The sequence below is a fragment of the Acomys minous genome (assembly GCF_964271855.1).
Source record: "Acomys minous genome assembly, chromosome: 10".
In the NCBI taxonomy this organism is placed as follows: domain Eukaryota; kingdom Metazoa; phylum Chordata; class Mammalia; order Rodentia; family Muridae; genus Acomys; species Acomys minous.
Window position 1 is genome coordinate 106311503 of NC_140491.1, and position 18021 is coordinate 106329523.

The 18021-nt window shown below is 50.1% G+C and overlaps 1 protein-coding gene and 1 long non-coding RNA gene across 2 annotated transcripts in view; both read right to left on the reverse strand.

The window, feature by feature from the left end:
- LOC311607601 overlaps positions 1–18021 on the reverse strand; it is a 311851-nt gene that overhangs the window by 136375 nt on the left and 157455 nt on the right. The gene's annotated exons all lie outside the window — the stretch shown is intronic.
- Positions 2617–6909, reverse strand: DLX2 (distal-less homeobox 2). Its single transcript, XM_084799884.1, has 3 exons — positions 5253–6909; positions 4615–4799; positions 2617–4130 (listed from the first exon to the last, which is right to left on the reverse strand). The coding sequence occupies exons 1-3, from the start codon at positions 5665–5667 to the stop codon at positions 3726–3728; spliced, it is 1005 nt and encodes a 334-aa protein (XP_084656010.1). The 5' UTR covers positions 5668–6909; the 3' UTR covers positions 2617–3725.

Here is an 18021-nt window from a genome sequence, read left to right on the forward strand (position 1 = left end):
AATTCAGTGCAATCACTCTAGCCCCCGTATGGGAATGCGAGGAGTCCCTCCGAAGTGTAGAGCGCTGAAGGCCCGACATCCCTTAGGTCCCCCCTCCACCCCCCCCACCCCCGCTTCCCAGCGCTTGTCACATCCTGTCTTTGACCTGATATTTTACGCGAGTAAATGGAAGGAGATTAAAATGAAGATTTATGTGTACTCCGAGCGCCGCTGGTTTTCCAGTGTAGGGAGCCGAAATCGCTGCTTCCCTTTTCCACTTTTCATTCCTGCTTGGGGGAGCGCAAGTTAGTGTGTGTGTTGAGGTGGCGGGGGGGGGGGGGCGGCGGGGGGGGGGAGCTTGTCTGCGCGGCGGCGGGCTGATCACAGAGCTTGGCGTCTCCAGTCGGGCCCGGAGACTGTGAGAAAGGCTTGCCAATGAGTCGCCCCCGGCGGGGCTGGAGCCTGCCCCCACCTCCTGGAGCCCGGCTTTGTTTCTTTCCCTAGCCCACCCCTCCGCCTCCCCGCCCCCTCACTTCTGGAACGTGGGTGCATCTCTGCGACCTCTTTGGCCCTTCTTCTTATTCGCGGGAACGCCCCCTTCCCCCAGGTTCCTGCAGCCTCCTTTGCCCGCTGCCGGGCAAAAGGCGCGTGGTGGCCCTGTACGACCCCGCCGCCGCCGAGTGCCAGGTTCGGTGACTCCGGCGAGTCTGTGGGGCCTCGGCCCACCCTGGAGAGGGGCCGCCCGCCCTCCCGGCTCCCAGGCTCGGCTCATGCCAAGGCCTGTTGCGTGATTCCAACTTGGGCTGACATTCCCTGCCCGGGGCGCTCCGGCGTAGGCCTCTTAATCATCTTGTCTGCTGCAGATCCTCGACACCAGCCAATTTACTGCCCTGTCTTTCCCGGCTGGTTTCAGGAGTCGGGGAGGGGAGTGCGTGCAAAGATATGGAGGGTATAACCTTAGGAGAAAGGCTGGTACCAGCTATTGGCGCTCGAGGGAACACACACACACACACACACACACACACACCACTCGCAAGGTAGAATTTGGAAGTGGGGAGGGTAGGGGGTTAAGATATGGGGGTTTGAGAGGCAGTAGTTGCATAGGGAACCTCAAGTCTCAAACCATTCTGAATTGTGAAACCCCTTCATTTCCAGAGACCATCCTGGGTCACTCTGAGCAGGCCCAAAATAATTTTGATCGCAAGAGTCGGTATTAACGTCAGGATGGTGCCACTGAGTCCAGAAAGTAAGCTTCATTTCATCGCTGGCTGGTTTTGTTGTTGCTCCTTTCTGCCCCAACGATGAACTGAAAATAGGTGGATGGCCCGCATAAACTGGAGGAAGGAGCCTGAATTTGGCGAGCAGGGTTTTCTGGTCTGTGCCCAGTTTCCTTTCCAATAGAGGCTAGTCCCTCGGAGGTAATGGCAGAAGCTCACGTCGCGTGTTAGAAAGGGACTGCCGGACTTCATAAGTAAAGCCCCTCTGATTTGGAGCATTGCAATAAAACAGTAATACTAAATACGAAATAGCCACAATTTACCTAGCGCTTATCACGTGCCAGGCGTTGTTATGTTACATCACTGTCTCATTAAGGGTTCGTTAAGTTGCTCACTAATCTGAGCCGTAGCTGTTATTATTTCTCCTATCTAAGTGATCTGCAAACTGCGAAACAGAGAGGCCAAGAGGGTTGCCCAAGGTCACATAGTCAGTGTTTTACGCTGGGGGAGCTTCCAACTACACATTCGAGCGCTTTCAATGAACTAGGTAGGCTTTTAGTTCAAACCCGCAGGGAATGCCAGAAAAAAAGGTCTTTCCCAGTGCTAGGAGCTGGCTATGGGAGGCCCGTGGCGGAAAGCAGAGTTGAATGTTATGTGGACTTTTTCTCTTTAAGAGTGTGAGGTGCAAGGGTACCACTCTAAAGCAGTGTGCAGCCACGGGCTGTTGTGACTGCGTTTGCATGTTTGTGTCAGCACGTGTAATAGGAGTGTGTGGCTGAGTGTATTTGAGGGCATGAGGGGTGTGTGTGTGTGTGTGTGTGTGTGTGTGTGTGTGTGTGTGTGTGTGTGTGTGTGTATGTGTGTGTGTGTGTGTGTTAGCGCAGTTCTATGCTCTGGGGTTGCCCAGCATTCCAAAGCAGCCAACCGTGCTTCACGAGGGTGACTCACTGAGTTCTGGGATCAGCCAGATCCCGAAAGGGCCACGGGGACAAATGGAGAGAGGTGCCATTGTAGGTGTCTGATCCCAGACAGTTGCAGAGCTTAGGTTCGAGGGAGCCGGATGCCCGTGGCAGCTCGGGTGCACTGCCTGGCCAGCGCTACGGACGCGGTGGCGGCGGAGACCGCCCAGGCGAGAGGCGGTGGCGCCGGCGCCAGAGGGGCCAGGCGGGCGGAGGCTGGAGCCGCCCGGCGCTGAGTGAGTCACGCCGCCCGCCTGAGGCAGGAGAACCGCGCGGACTCGGGCGGGGGAGGAGATGAACCCTTCACCGGGGCCTGAGAGCCTGTATTCGACTTGTGTGTGTGATGGCCATCGCATGCTAGGAAAGGTGCAAATGTGGAGTTTTGTTCATCCGACTCTGGGCCGGTAACCGCTCAAGGTCCAAGCCGAGGGAACTCTGGCAACCAAGGAAAAAGCACACCCTCCAATGAAAACAATAATTTATTTAAATAATCTCTTCATATTGTAAAATCAACATTAAGAGTATGTTGCTTTCATAATAAATAACCCCCAAATAACTTGCATTTCAAGAACAAAGACTTTAGGACAAGATAAAAACAAATTCAAATCAGTAGCTTAATTTAACTGAGAAAAATTTTCAAAGGGGAAAAAATAAAACGAAGGGGTTGCTGAGGTCACTGCTATGTCGCAGTTCTCACAACTGGGGGGTTTGCAAAAGAATCAGAAAAGATGAGAAATTTATACAAATAAATGTGGGAAATTCTGCACAGACATCCTTATTTACACATTGTCGAAGTCCGGGTTAATAGTCCTTAATTCATCTTAAAAAAGATAATTTAAACACATTTTTTTGCAGCGTCCACATATTAAAAAATCAGTTTTTTTAAACATCAAAATGAGGTCATCCGCAAAGGCACCTAAACTTTTAAAAAAATAAAAATAAAAAAACTCCACTGGTGATGGATGAGGAGCTACGGAGTGTTCCTGGGGAAAGCGGGAAGCGGGAAAGGATCCGAGTTTCGAGAGCTGGACCCCGCCCCCAGACCCCAGAAGGGAGAAAAAAAACCCAGCGGGACCCGGGGGGGTCATGGGGGTACGTGGGTGGGGGCAGGACCCGAGGAGGTCAATAACCGAAGCCGACTGGAGCTGAGCCCTAGGGCAAGAGAAGAAAAAGGAGCCTCTGTGTGCCGGGAAGCCTCGAGGGCGGGAGAGGCGTTCCTGTGCCGGACCCAGCTCTTGGCCTGGAGAGACCAAGGACCCTGAGGATCACGCTGAGGGGGCTGGGAAGGGGCGACAAGTCCGAGGTGGGCCTAAACGTGCCCGGGGCTCAGATCAGAACTGAGGCCAGAGGTGCAGGGCTTGGCACTAGATGATCCGACGAGGCCTCCTTTTCCCCCGGTTGCTCCGTGGCAGTTTGAGGAGTGGCCCTGCGACGGGCCACTCCTAGTCACCGCTTCCAGAATGGCTGGAAGTCGCGGGCTGGTAGGATGTTGCCATTAGCTACGGGGCACGTGCTGAAGAACGTTGGTGCCCCAGTTCTCAAGTCTCTGACCGCCGTCCCTTGGGGACGGTTAAAAAATCGTCCCCGCGCTCACCGGGGCGCCCCCGCCTGCGTGGTGGTGATGGTGGTGGTGGTGGTGTGCCTGCGGAGTCTGCGAGGGGTGCAGAAGTGGCGCCGTGGCCTGCAGGTGTGAAGCGGAGCCCGAGGCTTGGTGGTACCACGGGTAGTTTCCCAGAAAAGCCGAGGCGGCGCTGCTCGGGCTGGAGCCAGAGCTGCCCGCGCCGCTGCCTCCGCTGCCGGGACCGCCGGCCGCCATCCGCTGCGGCGCGCCGAAGTCCCAGGAGGCTGGCGCTGAGACCGGCGGGGAGGCACAAGGTGGGGAAGCGCTGGCTCCGGGGTGCTGCTCTGTGGGAATCTCACCGCTTTTCCACATCTTCTTGAACTTGGATCGGCGGTTCTGGAACCAGATTTTGACCTTTGTAGGGAAAAAGAGAAAAGCACCTGAGCTTTAGTTCGGGAACTGGGGCAGGAGGCTGGCAAAATGGAGACCCGCTCGCCGGTTAAAGGTGGCCATTGAACAACCTGGGCCGGTGTGCAGACCATTTATTTACAGGGCCACTGGGCCTTGCTCCTAGTTACTTTAGGAAATCTCAAGTGCTGATGTATGAGCTCTGTGTGACCAAGGATCTGTGCCCTGTGGTGCCAGGCCAGTTATGTCACTTACTTCAACAGCAGCCGAGTGGAAAGACAACGTAGTGTCGCATTTCTGTCCACCCGGGTCCTTTTCTTCCCTCCCACGCGGCGGCCCCTTTTTGAAAAACTTTTTTTGTTTGTTTGTTTTCTTTTAAGCCTTGGGCCTAGACATTTACGATGCCCGAAAGCACAGATGAAAATATACTTTTGAAAAGCTGTCTCCAACGCGCCTGTTTCCCCAGCTAAACCAGGCCCAGCTTGCCCACCTGAGTCTGGGTGAGGCCCAGGGATGCTGCCAGCTCGGCTCTCTCTGGCAGTGCCAGATACTGGGTCTTCTGGAAGCGACGCTGAAGGGCCGCCAGCTGGAAACTGGAGTAGATGGTGCGTGGTTTACGGACTTTCTTTGGCTTCCCGTTCACTATTCGGATTTCAGGTTCGAGGTCTTCCTTGTCTGCAAGGAAAAGAAATCGTGAGGACCCAGCGTCCAACCCAGGGGTCCTAAAGTTCGCAGCCAGGCCTGTGCGAACTTGGCGGGAGCCTGGAGGCGGCCTTTGCAACTTCAGCACGCTCAGACTGGCCCAGCCACAGAACTCTGCAGGGACCAGGGAGACCCCCGCAATAGAGAAAGGAGAGGGGGGACAGCAAAGCAATGCGCCCCCTCCCCCCCCAAGAGGCATGCACAGCATGCCACCACTTAACCCTACAGCGCACAGGGTCTGTCTCCCGGAGCGCGGAGGGACAGAAACAGTGATTCGCCGGCAGTTCGTTATTGGGCAGAGTTAAGGGTAGGAAGCGGTGGACAGAGCGCAAGGCTAGAGCTCTGGATGGTCATCCTCCTTGCTTACCCGATCCCTCCCTGTGGCCAGGCCGACTTTAGCACCCTAGATGCCAGCGTTATGCGTACCAGGTTCGTTGTTGACTGGGGACGAACTGGTTCCGTAGGGCGCATAGGAGGTGTAGGCGGCGGTGTAGCCCAAGTCGTAGCTGCTTTTGGCTGAGTAGGAGACGTTGTTGAGGCCGCTGGCGTGGTACTGGTAGGAGCCCATGTGTGCGTAGGGCGAGGCCCCCCCGCCGCCGCCGCCGCCGCCTGCCGGGTGCTGCTGGTTGGTGTAGTAGCTGCTGTCGGTAGCTGTGGACACCGGGAGGGTTGGCGACTCCTGGGGCTTGTGCAGGCTGCTGTTACTGCTGCCGCTGTTGCTGCTACCTCCAGGGCCGGCGCCGGCACCACTCGGGGGCTGCTGGTGTTGGTGGTACGTGCTGGAGGCGGTGATCTGGGTCGAGTGCATATCAGCCACCAGACTGTCAAAGACTCCAGTCATCCTGACCCGGGACAGAAAAGAGCACGGGTGGCGGGCGAGAGGGGGGATGCGAGGCGCCTCCTCTGTCTCTTCAGGTCCCTTCCAGCAGCCAATGTAATTACGGGGAGGGGGGAGGGAGAGGAAAACAAGAAATGAGGCAACGGTCTAGGCGCCTCCTCCCTTGGAGGAGGCGATCACCGTGCGTGGCTCGGGACCGCAGCTGCTGGCCGCATCCTTCCCGGGCCTCTTGGACCTCTCGGCTCCTGGCCCGGCTCGGGCGGGGGGCGGGCAATGGAGGGGGCAGGAGCGGCCGGGCCCGATAGGGGCTCCAGGAGGCGGGAGCAGGTGAGCGACCCCCGAGCAGCTTTACGATTGTCTGCCGCGCGGGCTCCTGCAGGGTGGGCATTTAACACTTGTCACGTGACCGCCGGCGACGTCACCTAGCAACAGCCAATCAGAAGGAATGGGCCACGGGGCGCCGGGAGTCCGCGACCGGGCTGCTTGGGGGGGACCCTTGTCACGCGGCGGGCAAAGCGGCGGCAGTGGGTGCGTGCAAGACCATTGCAGAAAGTTGGCACCGAACCTGGCGTTGGATGGGGTGCAGGATGGCCCGCAGCAGGATGGAAGGCGTCTGGTCTCCGAGGAAGAAGTGGGGTCTCCCACCCTACTCTGCTTGCAAGAGCCAAGTCTAACGATTTACATCTCCTTGTCCGAGGTCACGTTAATCAAATAAAGCCAGGCAGAGGGCCGAGCCAGCTTTGTCTCCTTTTCCTCCAGACACTTTTCCTCGAAATCTCTGGCACTTAACTCTCATCAGCCACTCAGCACCTGACGGTCAATTGATTTAAATTATCCATAAACCGCGTATAATAATACATGCTTCCCAACCAACCCACAGAGATATTACAGCAATTAATTGGATAATATTTAACGTTTTTCCTTGTTGCTTGAGAGAAGAGCTCTATAAGCCCAAAGGTATTATTACTAATAATGTATTTGAAATCACTTTTCCTTATACACACAAAGGGCGGAATGATTGAGATACAGAAGAACTGGCTGAGGTTTCCTCCTTGGGAAAGGTAGGCCAGACTAGACAGCTTTCAAAATCGTTCGAATAAGTGTTTTTACGAAAGGGGGAATGCAAAAAAAAATACTGAAGTAATGTTACAGAATTATCAAGATTCAATATCACACTTAGCATGGTTTCTTGCTTTAACAATAAATACAAAAAGTTTTCTTTCATGTACTTTATTTTACATTTTCGTGTTTTAGGATCTTGCCCCACTGTTGTAATTTCTTCTTCTGTCGTTTTTTTTTTTCTTTTATTAAGTCAAAGTGATAACTTCTTTTTCTGATGGTTAGGATTTTTCAGTTGGAAAGGTGATAGACACACGTGCGGTGGTAGACTCCCAAGTCCGAAGACTCTGCGGTAGCGCCTGCTTTGTGGCGCCACCTGGTGGATACTATACGAGGTTGCTACCGGCCCGGTAGACAGTCTAATCACGCCCAGGCGCCAGCCTCTGAAACCCCCCAAAAGAACAAAATAGTAATTAAAAGCCACAAAATTGTGCTAGTGTGCGCCATCTGAAGCATCCCTTCCTAAAGACATAACATGTCACTGAAAGAACTTGTTACAACAACTGCCTAATGCAAAACAAGTTGATACTTTAAAAAATACGATCTTTGGTCTTCCCCAGAAAAAGCAAGTGTGTAATTAAAACTCCAGCATTCACACAGTGGAATAATGAGGCAGGTAATGCGCCTGCCAGTCTGCCTGGATTTAGTTCTTAGCCACTTGGTTAAGGAAGGAAAGCCTAGAGATGAGTTTATTAGGAATGCTCCCCGGTGGAGCTCTTGGGACAGAAGGCATTGACTTTAAAACTGCTCCCCACTGCTTTTGTCAATGGCACCTCATGCTTTTAATCCAGTCTAACTTTTAGTGACTTGATTTCAAGTCCCAGTGTAGCCAGTTTGCCCTAATAAAAGAAAACAATTTTATTTGTTTATTTTGTTTTGAGACCGGGTTTCTCTGTGTAGCTTGGCTGTCCTGAACTCACTTTGTAGACCAGGCTGGTCTCACACTCACAAGGATCCCCCTGCTGGGGATTAAAAGCGTGGACCACCACTCCCAGCTAAGAAAACAATTTCTTGAGAATCAAAATTAAAAATGTAGGGCTGGAGAGATGGCTCAGAGGTCAAGAGCACTGTGTGCTCTCCCAAAGGTCCTGAGTTCAATTCCCAGCACCCACATGGTGGCTCATAACCATCTATAATGTGATCTGGTGCTCTCTTTTGGTATGCAGGCAGAATACTGTATAAATGACAAATGTAATTGTCCTTTCTCTGCCTCTTTGTTGCCACCTCCAGCTTGCCCTGCAGGCTTATTGGTGGTGGAAATTTTTCTGTATTTCATTTCTTCCCCAATTACAGTCTAAAGTCAGGTGAGATTTATAAAAACAAACAAACAAAACCCCAAACCTGCCATCATTCTGGAATAAATAGGACCCGAGCCCTTTTTATCTTGGCAACAAGATGAACGCCTGCAGGCAGGCAGAGTGGAAGCTCTAAGCACACAGAAAAGGAAAGATGGAGGGAGAGAGACAGATACCTACAGCTGTCTTTCTAGAAGAAAAGCCCAGGCTTGAACTCTCCTGACACAATTCTAGATCTCCTTTTATTTATTTGTTTTGTCCTCTTGAAACACACTCCCACAGTGCTGTGCTTGCTAGTCTAGAACGTGCTATGTAGAGATTAACCTGGCTTAAAATTTACAGCCATCCTCCTGTCTGCCTCTGAGTTCTGTGATTACTAGGTTTACCGAGCCCTGCCCCTTCAAATCTAGGTTGTCCAAATTATCTGGTTGTTTCGTCAAAATAGCTAACGGGTTTCCTTACTTTGGTTTAAAGTCAAGTACCCTAAAGTATTGATTGATGTTGATATCTTATACTTTGGTCCTCAGTTCTGAGGAGAACCACTCTGCTCTCTTTGGATATATAAGACCTCAAGGAGTTCCAATGAATTTGGAGGGAAACCTGGCGGCTGCCTGAATGAGCCTAGTTTGTCTCCCTGCCTTGGTGTGCCCTCTTTCCAGTCAGTTATTACCTTAGCTCCAGAGTTGCTTGTTGTTGTTGTTGTTTTCTGAGACAAGGTTTCTCTGTGTAGCTCAGCTATCTTGGACTAAGTTTGTAGACCAGGCTGGCCTTGAACTCACAGCAGTCCGCCTGCCTCTGCCTCCCGAGTGCTGGGATTAAAGGCGTGCGCCACCACCGCCCAGCCAGAGTTCTTTTTTATTCTGCCTGGACCTCGTAGATGGGAGTTAGGTGGTGTCTCAATTCAGACTTTGTGTGTGTAACACAGCTCAGTTTGGAGCCTGTTCCTCAGGCTGTCGTGTGAGGCGCCTGGCTTGATCCACCCATTCCCTTTGCAGCGACACGAACACTGAGGCTCTCGGATTGAAAAAGTGACTTCCTGTGTATCAGTTGCTTCCTCCAACTCCAGCTGCCAGCCAGCTGCCTTCTCTATTGCTACAGCACAAATCCCAGTGGTGCTTCGTGTAAGCCTCAAAACCCCAGGACCTCCAGAGGTCCCGAGCTCGAGAGGGCAGGTTTGCTCAGGGCTCCCAGCCCTTTGCTTTCCCTACTGGCCCAGATTCCCTAGACTTCTCCTGGCCCAGGACATTGCCTCTGCTTGTCTACCGGGTGTCCTCGCACTGAGCAGAGAGGCGTGGTCAGGGAGAGAAGGTGCACCCCCACCCACCCAGGGCTTATGGGTTGGTCTGCACAGTCTATAGCCAGTCTGACTCCCCACTGTCTCGCCAGAGTCTTGGGGGGTGGGGGCACGGGAAGCTTTCCATGCTGCTAGTCTCAGAGGCGATGCTTGGGGGTGGGGCGTGGGGGCAGGGAATACCATCACTACTGAAGTAGTTCTGGAGACCTGTGATTTCTATTTCTTTTGAGCTTTGTCCTTCAACTCAAAGCTGTGGGGAAAGGGCAGGGGTTTGTCTCCTGAGAACCGCCCATCCTACCTTCCTCACACTGCTTTCTCTATCATGGTTACACAGCTACTCAGAAGGTGAGCCCCTAAGGCAGTCTCTAGGAACCTGGGGCAGTCTCTAGAAACCTGAGGAGCTAATAGGTGTCCCATCCCTTAAGCCCTCAGATGGACTGACTGCAGAGCCTGTGTTCTTTGGGGTGGTTTTTTACTTAGGTTTTTTTTTGGGGGGGGGGGGACAGGGTTTCTGTGTGTAGCCTTGGCTGTCCTGGACTCACTTTGTAGATGAGGCTAGCCTTGAACTCACAGAGATCCACCTGCCTCTGCCTACCAAGTACTGGGATTAAAGGCGTGCATCACCATGACCAGCTGAGCCTGTGTTTTCTGAAACTCACATTGTGGGTTTTATTTATTTATTTATTTATTTATTTATTCATTCTGCATAGGCTCAGCAAGAAGTCATAATGTACACTCCTTCAAGGGTTGGGCTTGGTTAGTCCAGCTAAGTGGGTGGTTTCCCCTGGTCTGTGTTTCCCTGGATAGCTCTGCAGGGGACATCTTTGCCTGTCCTTTCCTCACCTTTGGTGGTCCCTGAGTCCAAGGTTCTCGACTACCCCTCTCCCCGAATGTCACTACTGACACATCCCAGGTCTAATCAGGATCTGGGCGTTTCTAAGGTCCAGTGGCTTAGAGTCTAGTGGAGACGGCCATTGTTAGACTGTATCTGCTGGTTGCTCACTGGGCCTAGCTTCTACCAAGCCATTTACCGCCCATCTTAGCTCTCTCTGATTATGAGGAATCCAGAGAGTGGGAATGGAACTCACACAGAGAGAAACAAAGGCTATCTCTGTGGAGCTATCTCAGGTCATGTAGGAAGATTTCAAATAGAAGTAAAAGAAGGGAAGAGTTCAAACCCCGCGTGGTGATGCACGCCTATAATCCCAGCACTCGTGAGGCAGAAGCAGGCGGATCGCTGTAAATTCGAGGCCAGTCTGGTGTACGAAGCAAGTCCAGGACAGCCAGGGCTACACAGAGAAACCCTGTCTTGAACACAAATAAAATAAAATAAAATAAAATAAAATAAAATAAAATAAAATAAAATAGAGTTCAAGTCCCTGACTAAGAAAAGGCAAGAGGCAGCTGTTTCTGCAGACTTTGTCGGGGGACCCCCTTGGCTCCCAGCTTCCCAAGGCACTTCAAGGAGAAAGCAGCGCTGGGTCGCAAGCTTCCTGAACTCTCAGACCCCAATCTTCGTCCGTTTTCGCAGCCCTGTCCAGAGGCAGGGTTCCTGACCAGACGCCGCTGAGCCAGGGGTTCTGTCAGCGGGAGAAACCCGAAATCTCCATGGCTGATGGGTGGAAAGAGGCCTCTGGGTGCTCTCTGGGGAGTTCCTGCTGCAATTTCAGCAGCACCCACAAGGACAAGAGAGCCGTGCAATGCCCTTCAGGAGGCTAGAGCGCAAGCTGGAAAGAAAACAATTCTCCTCCCACCAAACAGCTTGCCCTAGCTCCCGCTCTAGGATGCCCCTGCGTCCTGCTCCAGGCGTCCACAGCTGCAGCCCCACTCTTGGGCTTGGGCCAAAAAACCGACTACCGGGACCGAAGGGTCAGGGTTAGAGCCTGCTGCCAGGTTGGAACCTGTAAGGCAACTCGTGAGGTCAGAGCGGAAAGTTCCTGTGTGGACACCTCGCCTCTTGCACAGCTCCAATTGTCAGCACAGCAGGCTTCTCCAGCTTGAAATCTGGGTCTTAGAATCCAGTCAGACTTTCTGCACCTAACAATTATTTGGCGTCTGATGCACATGCATACAGATGCGCGCGCGCTCGCGCGCACACACACACAGACACACAGACACACACACACACACACACACACACACACACACACACACACACTCAGATGCACACAAGCCATTCACTCACCGCCCGCCCCCCCCACCACTGGTATCAAGCTGAGAGAACTTGGCAGAACTCAGAGCACTCTTTGGGTACATGAATTCCTGTCTGCAGCATCATCCTTTACTCATCCCACTCCTCAACTAGAGAGGGATGCCTCTGAGCTTTAATGCAAGGCAAGATGCTAACCCATAGGATCTGGAGGGTATGATTTCGCTGGCTTGAACTATTGAGGTGACTTTGTGGGTGCTCCTCAGTTCTTGCGTGGAACAAAGCCACTGGGGATTATTACCTGGCACAGCCACTGCAAGTTTTCCATTGCTCCAGAAGATTTAAAATTTTGTGTGAAGTCTCTCTTTCCCTTTAGTACCTCAAGATAATAGAACTATTTTTTCTTTTCTTCTGATACTTTTAGAGCTAGCATATACAGTATACAAGCTCTGGATCCACACCTTAGACACTTGCTACCTTGTGACCTCGGGGAAAGCCTTGTCACTTCTCTAGGCCCAAGATTTGGTATTTAATCAGCTAAAAGCAAATTCTTTGAACAGGGCATGTGAACTTCTAGGACAGACCAACTGTTGTCTCCCAAGATCTGACATGGCGAGCTCTGCTGAGCATCACTTCCTAGTCTTCCCCGAACTCACCCATTACCACGCATGTCCCTTGGTTCCAGGCAACGGGCCACCAGCGGAAGTCCTGTGTCCCACCCAGCTGAGACCCCTCTCTACGGCCTCAGGCTGGGCTGAAACTCCTTCCTACTCGATTTTCCCCTTCAACTCTACAGATGACTTGGCCCTGGGTGAATTACCTCGGAGAATATTCTGCACGATCTCTTCTATATAAGGTTGTCTGGCTAACGAACAATCTTTTCATATTGTAAATTACATTTTCCCCCTAGTGATGGTGACTGTTGTGGAAGTTATTTGGTTTACATGTAAACATGTTTTTGTTTTAATCACAGGTGTGGGATATGTGGGCTGCTCCAGTTTGTCCACAGCTGATAACTGCCTCCTGAGAGGACACATGATGTTTGTCAGCTGTGAACTACCTCGTTTGTGTGTGGGGGGGTGTGTGGTCTTTGTCAGTGGGGATAAAAGCCAGCCCCAAAGAGATACTGGAGGCGGGGCAGGGCCCAGAGAAAGAAGAAGAAGAAGAAGAAGAAGAAGAAGAAGAAGAAGAAGAAGAAGAAGAAGAAGAAGAAGGTGGTGGCTGGTGGTTTCCCCTGCTGCTCTTGGTTGCTGTTGGAGATATCCTGAAACGAAGACTGAACTTGCCCCAAAGAACACAACGGCCCTAAACAGCAGGAAGCAGCTAGGGAAAGCTGCACCCTCTCTCCCCACTCACCTTCTTTCTCCCCTACTGGGTGTTGAGGGGTTGGAAGAGATTGGGTGGAGTAGGAAGATCTTTAAGGAACCCAAAATAAAAGAAGTTGGTTAAAAGTACGCCAACAGGGGATGGAACCAAGTCCCTCCTGGTGCAGGAAGGCCCTCTACTACCATGTCTCTGAAATATAATGATCTTGGAGTTCAGGTGAAATAGCTCCCTCAGCGAACCATGGGGGTGGGGATCCAGGAAAGTCTTTTATCTGTGAAAGCCAGAGCCAGGATTCAAACCTCTAGCTTCTTCTAAGTATCTGTCCATGAGCAGAGGCTAGCCCATCCGGTGGCTATCACCAGGAGCAGGTTAGAAAGTGGTCATTGGTTGGGACCTGGCAGATCTCTTTTCTTCTTCTTTTCTTCTTCTTCTTCTTCTTCTTCTTCTTCTTCTTCTTCTTCTTCTTCTTCTTCTTCTTCTTCTTCTCCTTGTCCTCCTCCTCCTCCTCTTCTTCCTCTTCCTCCTCCTCCTTTTTCTGGTTTCTCTGTGTAGCCTTGGCTGTCCCAGACTCTGTAGACCAGGCTGGCTTTGAACTCACAGTGATCCACCTTCCTCTGCCTCCCGAGTGCTGGGATTAAAAGCGTGCACCACCACCCGGCTGGCATCTGGCCAATCCAAACCCAAGTCATATGCACTTCTTTTTTAAGGTGCTGGATGGTAGGGTTTTGTCGTCCTGCCACATGGGGCCCTTCTCTCTCAGCGGCACTCTCCCCTGGGGTACATGCCGACTATGCTTGGGAGTTGTGGGCTGACAAGCCTGCTTCTTGCTCCAGCCTTTTCTGGGTTTGCAGTCCCTGGGCTAATGAGAAGAACTGAGGCAAAGGCTTGGGAAGGCAAGAAGTGTTAACAACACAGCTTTAAGCAAGCAAAGCAAAACAACCCTGTGGTGCCTGCCTCTGACCCTGACTAGCTGCAAGGATGAGACAGGGAAATTTCAAGTTCAGGACCTACTCTGGGTCGTTCAAAATCAGCCTGGGCTAAAAGTAAACAAATTAAATCTTTTTTAAAAAAATCTTTTATAAATTTGTATTTTTGTTCTTTTTTTTTCTTTTTCTTTTTTTTTTTTTTTTTTTTTTTTGAGACAGTGTCTCACTATGGAGCCTCAGATGACCTGGAACACAGGCTGGCCTTGAACACACAGAGATCTGCTTGCCTCTGCTTCCCAAGTGCAGGGATTAAAGGCACATGCCCCTGTACCCCACTTTCAAAAAAAACTTTTTTAAAGGTGGAGGGCTGGAGAAATGGCTCGTCACTGAGAACAGTGGCTGCCCTTGCTGAGAACCAACCAGGGTCAGGATTCCATCACTCCAGCTGCTCACAGCTGCCTGTAATTCCAGTCTCAGGGGATGCAGTGCCCCCTTCTGGCCTTCAGGAGCTCCTGCATGCATGTGGTGCACATACACTCAGCCAGGCACAGACACATACACATAACTAAAATAAACAAGCACGCCTTTAAAGATCAGCCTGGGCAACTCAGCAGGAACCTGACTCAAAATGAGAAAAAGGACGGGAGGGAAGGCTCAGCAGGTGAAGGCACCTGCTTTCCAGACACCGAGCTGGATCCCCGGGATCCTTATGGTGAAGGAGAGAACCAACTCCCACAAGCTGACCTCTACAAAAGAGCACACACACACACACACACACACACAGAGAGAGAGAGAGAGATTATTTAATTTAATTTAATTTTATAGGACATCTTTCTTTTTGTTTCTTCATTTTTTAAAATTGATTCTTTATGAGTTTCATATCATGCACCCCAATCCTACTCATTTCCCAGTCCTTCCGTATCTGCTCCCTACTTTTATAATCTCCTCACCCCCCCCACCCCCCCCAAAGAAGAAAGTATTTCACCACGGAAGCTGTGGAGTCTCGTGGTGTGTCACACAGCTTTTGTCCCAACAGCTTACTTGCAAATGTTAGTTGCAATGAGTCATTGGTCTGGTTCGAGGCTCCTGGCTTCTGCTGTTCTGCCAACACTGGATCCTCACTGGGACTCCTCTCAAATATCCTGGTGTTGGGGTGGGACAGCTCAAAGCCCCAGGACATGGGCCTGGATGATAACTGAGTTGGTCAGCCCACAAGCTCTCCTGAGCCCTCACCAACAGGGCCATCTCTCCCACACTGCTTAGGAGCGGGGCCACCTCTCTGTAGCTCACACCATCAGAGTTAGTTCTCCTGTGCTCCTACCGTTGGGGATGGGGGCTCTCCTGTACCCATGCGAGCAGGGCCAGCTCTCTCTTACTGCCCAGGAGAGGGGCAGGACCAGCTCTCTCTTACTGCCCAGGAGAGGGGCAGGGCCAGCTCTCCCAAGTGTGTTGGCTGGTGAGGGGCAAGGACAAAGTGCTCAGACATCAACATGGCCTCAGGCAGCAGCCTAGACCAGGAACATCCAAATGGCCTTTGGTGATAACATAGGCCTCGGACATCAACACAGACCCTGGCTGCCATAGGACCACAGACCCAGACATGGCCCCCAGCAGCAGCCCGGGCTTGGACATCACCATGGCCTCAGGTGGCTGCTCAGGCCCCTCATATCCACCAGTTCCTCACTGCCATCTCATCTCCAGTTCCACCTCTCTCACAGTGCACAAACTGCTCAGCTTTGCTTTCTCCCCCATCACTCCACCCCAACTCCATCTTTTCCATGTCTCCACCATATATTTGCTCATCTTAGTGGTGTCCAATGTGGGGCTGGGGTGGGTGCTTGGGTGTCTTTCTTCCAGCTGTCAAGGGCTACCACAAATAATTTAAAATGTCATAAAAATTAAAATAAACAGGAGGGGCTGGGCTATAACTCAGGATTAGGCACTTGCTTGGCCTGTGTGAAATCCTGAGTCCAAAACAAAATCCAAGAAACTTCCCACCAAAAAAAGGAGATTAGGTGGGTCAGTTGGCCCATGTCTGTGATGCCGGCACTTAGGAGGTTGAGACAATATCAGGAGTTCAAGGTAATCCTGGGCTCCATAGTGAGTTTGAACCAAGGCTAGGTCAAGTGAGACCATGTCTCAAAACAAAGAAACAAACACAAAAGCAAAAACAAACCAAAGCAAAACAAAAATGAAGGGAGGGAAAGCCAGGAAGTGGTGGCACACGCCTTTAATCCCAGCACTCAGGAAGCAGAGGCAGGCTGCTCTCTGTGAGTTGAAGGCCAACCTAATCTAGAGAGTTCTAGGGTAGCCAAAGCTACACAGAAAAACTTTGTTTTAAAAAACAAAAACAAAAGCAAAAGCAAAACAAAAACAAAAACCCCAACAGGGATGGAGAGATGGCTCAGAGGTTAAGAGCACCGACTGCATTTTCAAGGGTCCTGAGTTCAATTCCCAGCAACCACATGGTGGCTCACAACCATCTATAATGAGATCTGGTGCCCTCTTCTGGAGCGCAGGTGTATATGCAGGCAAAACAATGTATACCTAATAAATCTTTTAAAAAGAAATTGAATGAATGAAGGCAGTATGATATACAATCTCAGGGCTCTGAGGGAGGCTGGAGATATTTCTGGCTTTGCTTGTTTTCCCAACCCCCTGTGTGCCTCCTGCCTACATGGCCACCTGTATAAAATGATTTAATAAAAAAGGAGAAACAATTTAATTATTTTTATTTTATGTATATGGTTATTTTGCTTGCATTTACATATGTGCATCAGTGTGTGCAGTACCAAAAAAGGACAGAAGAGGGAGCCCTTTGGAATGAAGTTAAAGATGGTTGCCAGTTGTCTTTTGGGTGCTAGGAACTGATGAGCCATCTCTTTGGCTCCCAGGAAAACATTTTTTGTTTGCTTGTTTGTTTTTCTTTGTGTAGAGATTAAAAGCATGTTCCACCACTGCTTGGCCTGAGGAGGAAAAATTTAACTGAACCTTTTATCTTGACATAACCATAGGGTTCTAACTAGCTATAAGAGATAATAAAAGGTGAAATTTTGTACAAAGTGTACAAGATACACGTGAAATGACAAGTATCCACGATCAGGATACAGAGATTAACGTAGACCATTTCTCCACTAATCTCTTCTCTGCTGCTGTGATTTCTCTCTTCAACGAAGGTATATAAATAGAATCATCTGGCGTGAAACCTGTGGGGATTTCCTTTTTATTCTTACCTTAAGTCTCTGGAAGTTCATTCAAGTAGTTGTGTGCATAAATAATTGATGGTTTTTATTGTTCAGTAACCTCTGTGGTATATGTGTTTTGATATTTTAATAGTTTTTAGATACACTGTTTCCCTTCCTTAAATGCATTCGCGATCTTCCCTACTTCTCCACCCACTCAAGTCCCCATCCTCTGTTTCCTCTTCCATTAGAAAACAACAGGATCTAATAATAATAATTAAAGTGAAAACAAATGGGGAGCTGGGTGTACTGGCACCTTTAATCCCAGCACTTGGGAGACAGAAGTAGAGGAGTTCTGTGAGTTCGAGGCCAGCCTGGTCTACAAAGAGAGTTCTAGGACGGCCAGTGAAACCCCGTCTCGGAAAAAACCAAAAACAAAGCAAAACAACAACAAAACCAAATAGGGGGAAAAGCCAAAGAAAAAGCATAAGAAACACACACAGATGCTGAAACACACATATCTGCACATGTAGAAAACTAATAAAAACAAAATCAGAAACCATAATACATAAGCAAAAAATATGTGGGTTTAAAAATAAAGCCCAAACCATATGAATAAATTAATAAAATATATTGAAAAAAAAAAAAAGCCCAAACCAGTCATTATGAGATAACAACAACAAAAACCAACTAACCAACAAACAAATAAAAACTCCAAAAAACAAAAACAAAACAACTCCAGAAATATCATTGAGTTTCTTTTGGATTGACCATCTACGGCTAGACATGGGACCTACATTTAATATGGTTTGTATACCCAGTGAGAGGCTATTGGAAAAAAAACTAACTCTTCCTTTGGGAGCAGTTATCAGTTGCGGATAGCTTCTGGGTTAGGTCCGTATGTCCGTCTGTTCTGTTTTGTCTAAAAGGCCTTATTTCCTTGGTGTTGTCCGTGCCCATTACAATCTCTCTGAGCCCTCAGGGGAGGATAGCTGGGATTTTCATTTTTTATTTTTATTTTATTTTATTTTATTTCATTTTATTTTATTTTTACCAGTTACCTACT